Genomic DNA, 5,646 nt, shown 5'->3' with positions numbered 1-5,646 from the left:
GTGTATATGTATACAACACACACACACACACATGCAAATTTAGGCATATATATATATATATATAAGTATTTATATTTCCAAATGGCAATAATTCATATAAAAATACCGTTGTTGCTTTGATTGAAATGTCAAAATATTGTTTTATACTATTTTTATTCTAAACCGTACTAAATTTTTGTTTTCTGGAAGTCAAGTTGACTACATATAGTTTATTTTACATATAAATAGATGTGTCCGCTCTTTTATCTTGATAAATTTGTGAAGAACATACGGATATTCCGTAACTGATGCAATAAAATCTTAGCATGACATTTTACTCCAATAATCCATACATTTTAATGTAATGCTATTTTTCTGAAGTTCAATTTCAAAATAATTTTAAATTGAATTTGCAATGTTGCAAAAAAAAGAAAATTAACAAATCTAAAAAAAAAGCAAAGTTTCTCCAAAAATCTATAAAATATCCCTCCATTGATTGTACGCGTTAAATTATATGTCATTTATTACATCTTAATAATTCCAACCGATATTGCTCCCCCTCTCTCATTTTATTATACATTTTTAAATTGCGCTAAATTTCTCCAACCGTTTCTTTCTGATAAACAAATTATTACATTGAAAAGCCGTTTGTTTCTGTCACTTCTATAAAGAAAAAGAAAAAAAATATGACAAATAATGCAAATTGTAACACAACACCTTGAACTATCAAACATGTTGTGTTGTATCCACCACTCCCCCTGCTTTCTATGTATATTGAAGTGACTGCCACTAAATAGATTCTTTGTTTACCAATCAATTGCAGGCATTTGACAAGCAGGAAATTACGTTTGGGTAAGCACTCAATTTAAAAATACCTCCTACCTACCTCCTTTCTCAACAGATGCATTTATGTAGCTGTGGTTTCAAGGTACTCCCTTTGCTTATCTGGGAAAGGCAGAGCTGCACAGAGAGGAGGGGAAATGGACATATAGACGAGCTTTGCAAATCTGGCATTCCCCTCCGCCCTTTTCCCTCCCACAATTCTCCCCCCCCCCCCTATCCCTCCGTGCCCTCCTTCTTTCCTTCCAAAATATATATATATATATTATTTTTTTTAAGTAGTATTGATCTTTTACCCATGCAATCATATTTCAAAGTCCAACCTGTCTGACAAAACCTAAACGAGAATCTGGCTTCTGAGCAGCATGAGCTGTTAGCTAGATAGAACAAGGATCTGTCTCCAGAACATTGACCTCATGTACATATTGGGCTTATCAAGACTACAGAAGTTTTTGGAAGAGAAATATTTGGATTGTCAAAGTTTGAACTGTTAAGGGGAAAAAAAAAAACCTCACAGGAGCTTGCAACGCCTTCTGTCTTTCATTCACATGTCTTCATACTTGACTGGACAAAAAGAAAAAGGAAGACGAGATCAGAACCTTCCTAGCAATTTGCTCTTTTAAATGTCTGAGCAACTGTCTTGTGCAGAATATATGCCAGCCCTTTATTGCTTACATGCTTTAAAACGTAATGTTTGAAAACTCTGATCTGAGAGAAACTTGGCGTGCATGCTTGTAAAAAGAAGCCGCGTGTTGCCGAGTGGACCCTACATTTGTATACGATGGCAACCATGGCGAAACCTTTTGTGGAATACGTGTTTGGAACCTCTGCTCTTCTACATGCATTAGGCTGTTGACTTATGCTGCCTGTGTGAATTGTGGTTTGCACATTTTTAAAATCTATTTATTTTTCTTTCTTTCTGGAAGTGGTGTTGGCAAAAGGAGACAGATTAAAGGGTTGGGGGGTTATCTTGATGTTTGATCCAGTTACTAGTATGGGCGATGGAGTGTCCGAGGAACGAAGCCCTCTGTGTGGCAAATCAGCCACGTCTTGTTCAGAACGAGTCAGAGACAAGGGAGCTAGGACTGAACTGGAGTGTTCCTTACGAGGCCACAGTCTAAAGAACATTCCTGTGACCTCCACCTCCAGCCCGGGCTCGTCCAAGGAAGACGGTCAGGACAGCCAGTCTGCAGGAGAAGCTGATTACTGTCGACGGATCCTGGTCAGAGGTACGGATTTACCGGGGGGGGGGGGGGGGGGATGCAGAGAGTGGGATGGCACGGGAAGAGCACAGAGATGGATGGAGACATATGAAAAATGGGTGAGCAAAATAATACAACCTTATCCTTTCAGCTGTGCCGAGGGGCCTCTCTTTTCCCTCGGTTAACCTAACATGAAGCACCAGTCAGTTTAATTAAAGAGCCAATAGAATTATGTATCAGTAACATGCATCATCATAGCTGCAGGTGCATCTAAGCCTCCGTCATGGTATTCAAGTGAAAGTTATGTGATTATGATGGTGTAGAAATGTCCAAAGCATAAGTGTAGTTCTAGTGTTGGGGTCTATCTGGAGTTATCGCTGTTTTGCCCTAAAATAAACTATTAATTGAGGGCTATTCTCCCCCCCCCCCCAGCGAAGCACAATGAATGTTATTGTTCCATCCTCACAGCTGGCACAGAGATCTTACTACGTCAAGCTCAATATAGATACATGTAGCTGCAGACGTGCATATAGCAAACATGAAATATGTATAAGGCATCACTAACGAGGACAGCTTCTACTTCCGTAGAACAAGAAACACCAAACAAACACATTCCTCGGAACACATTGTTTACAAGTGACACTGCCACGTTCACAATACTTATCGTGTGTATCTACAAAGGCAAAACCTGCAGCTCACAGCACAGCTAGATGGTAGACGATAAAGGCTTAGATAATACGTTAGGCTTAGATATATTTAGATCCTGGGCTCCTTTAAAGTGTCCTGATAAAGTTTGTCTTTGCTTTTTTTTGTGCTATGTTTTTTATTTGCTATGTTGTTTGAAATTCCGAAATCCCCATAGATAATCATGATTTTTTTTTTTTTTTATATGTTGAGATCCATAACTTTATTGTTCAACATTTAACAACACGCGCACGGCCGAGGCCTTGTCTGCCAGAATTCATAAACATCCAGTCGATTTACGCTCATAGGCAACTGTAGACACTTCAGTAATCTGTAACTGAGATACAATTTGTGATACAAACAGTATATAGGCCATGCAAAAAAACACCCATTCAAATAATAATTGCATACAGTCAATCATATTTATCTAGACTTAAATAAAATAGGCCTTAATCTTAAAAATCTATGTTTTGTTTATTTTTATGGGGTTTTATATCAGAATAAAAATTGTCAAAGGGACTGTTACATGTTAAATAAGTCATTTAAAGATTCCTGCGGATGTAATTAAAGGCGCGTCATAAAGATATAACATTTTCAAACTCTTGTTTACGATACAAAACCGACAGATGGTTTTACGTTACTAATCCACAATTTCTGATTACATTATTAAGGATATTTAGATTCACTAAATAAAGGTTTATTGTATAATCAGAAACTGAATCTCACTCTGTAGAATTTCACAATACATTTCTCTGTGTTCCCCAATGAATGCCTTAATGTATATTCTATATTTTAATGCCTGAGCAGTGTATTTTAATACAGGTATCCAAAAACAAAGCAATACAAGTATATCAACAAAGCTCCCATTTTTGAATCTTAAGTAGCGTAGTTTTTAGTAATCCCCATATTTTAAAACATATCTCCTTGTATGATCCATATGGTGAATTTAAATTGCCTTGAAAACAATATCTGACTGTTGATGTCAAATTTCCTAATATATATATATATTTGCGCAGAAAATTAGTTAAAAAGTTAGCAATGTTTGCCAAAATAGTGAACTAAAACCAGCAAACTACAATATAATACACATATTAATTCTAAATAATATTAAATAAACACAGATAAACATGTATTTATATTCACATATATAAAAAATCTAAAAAGCCATATATACGTTTACACATAACCAATCTACATAGACCTATAGACATATAAAAATATGATAAGATAGATAGAAAGATAAACAATTAGATCATCGCGATCAAAATTGATATTTAGACCTAATAATGCATTTTTCCATTTTGTCGCTTATTATATACAGTTTGTTATTTGATATTATAGGATATTGTTTCTGATGTCCCATACATACCAACAACACATCTTGATAAACAGTATAAAACCGTTCACTTTGTACTGTACATCCATTGGTTACATTCCTAACAGTATAAGAATTTGCAGATCATTGCTGTATATTTAGACTGACAGCTATAATGTATCGACAGGTGCAAGCCAGGTAGAGTGATGAAAGGTCTATTATGTAATAACACTCATTTAAAAAAAAAACATAGTGTAGTGATATAGGAAGCACATATTTTCTGAAGCTTGGACAGGAACACGTGCACAGTATGTAGTACACTCATTACTTAAAATACTGTCACGTTTTTTAATCTAGAAAAATTACTTTTTATATTTTTTTTCCTCTGCTGTAACGAGATCTGTAAGCGCCCGTCTTAAGAAAGTAATCAATACAGGCTACCCTGCTCATTATTATATTTAATTACTGTTACGTGTATGACAGCAAAGGTCCGTGTACAGTACGGCAAGGGGTACAGATCTGTCAAATAGCAGGCTATGTTCATGTTTATACAACAACATTCTATGGTATTGTCCACAGCCTACGCGGTGCTTTACTATTTAACCCTTTAAGTCCAGAATGGCCAGTAACCAACTGGATCATGCACCTAGAATCGTAACCAGAAAAATAATATAAATTGAGCGAAAACGATAATAACTTGTAAACGGTCTTTTAAAAATACATAGATATTCGTATGTTTTCACACTGTCAGACTGTGATACAATGATTGTAGTTTTGATGCATGGATACATAAAAGTATACTTCATAGTTTATAAAATTAGGTCATTTTAGGCAACTGTATCACCAAGCAATAGGATGCCTAAGGGGACGTAAACAGGCCAATCACTGGTTTGAAGAGAAAAAAAACATTTATTTGTTTTTAACTGAAAACTTTTATTAGAATTTTTTTTTTAACTTTGTATTTTTTTTTTTTTTTTAATCAACTAAAGCTCATTCCATCTCTTGGTAGAATAAATAGTCTCTGATCATGTGACTTCCTTAACACAGTAGTCTATTTTGGGGGCAAGGAATGGAAAGTTGCACAAGGTTATAATTAATTAGTTCAGCGCCTCAATTAAATATAAACAAGTTAATTGTGCACAGTGACTTGGGGATTATTAGGACTGGGTGTTGGATAGTAACTTGATCATAACAGAGGATTCATGTAAACTTGCAAAGTATGTCGATAGTAAATAAGTGAACCAATCAGTTATAAGTAACAGACATACTGTTATTTTTTTATATTATATTTTACTAAACTGATGATGATAGATTGTTTGTGTGTGTTGGGTGTGTGTAAGCACAAATACACTAAGCACATATAGAATATAAAAAATACATTGCAAAAAAGTAAAGCTAAAATACACAAAATAATATAAATAATATTATAGGGGTGTGTAGCGAATGTTTAATGCAATTTTGACTATTTAATCATTTAGAATTTCCTAATATCATATCGAAAGTTGCAAAAGTAGATGCAAGGCAATAGCCCTTACATTGCAAACCATCTGAACTTTTATAATATAATATCTAATATTAAATAGTATATATATCTATACGGATGTAATTACGTATTAATATGCATGT

At 34.6% G+C, this 5,646-nt stretch overlaps 1 protein-coding gene across 1 annotated transcript in view; it reads left to right on the top strand.

The window, feature by feature from the left end:
* Window positions 1-1,114: 1,114 nt before the first annotated feature.
* The window catches only part of VAX2 (ventral anterior homeobox 2), a 77,370-nt gene continuing 72,838 nt past the window's right edge, over window positions 1,115-5,646 (top strand). The window contains exon 1 of the mRNA XM_063459801.1: window positions 1,115-2,048. Within this exon, the coding sequence (XP_063315871.1) occupies window positions 1,793-2,048 (256 nt within the window). The 5' untranslated portion in view covers window positions 1,115-1,792. The remainder of the gene's footprint in view (window positions 2,049-5,646) is intronic.

Source organism: Pelobates fuscus, chromosome 6 (assembly GCF_036172605.1).
Source record: "Pelobates fuscus isolate aPelFus1 chromosome 6, aPelFus1.pri, whole genome shotgun sequence".
NCBI classification, from domain to species: Eukaryota; Metazoa; Chordata; class Amphibia; order Anura; family Pelobatidae; genus Pelobates; species Pelobates fuscus.
The sequence above is the reverse complement of the archived record's forward strand: the minus strand, read 5'-3'. Positions and strand labels throughout refer to the sequence as shown.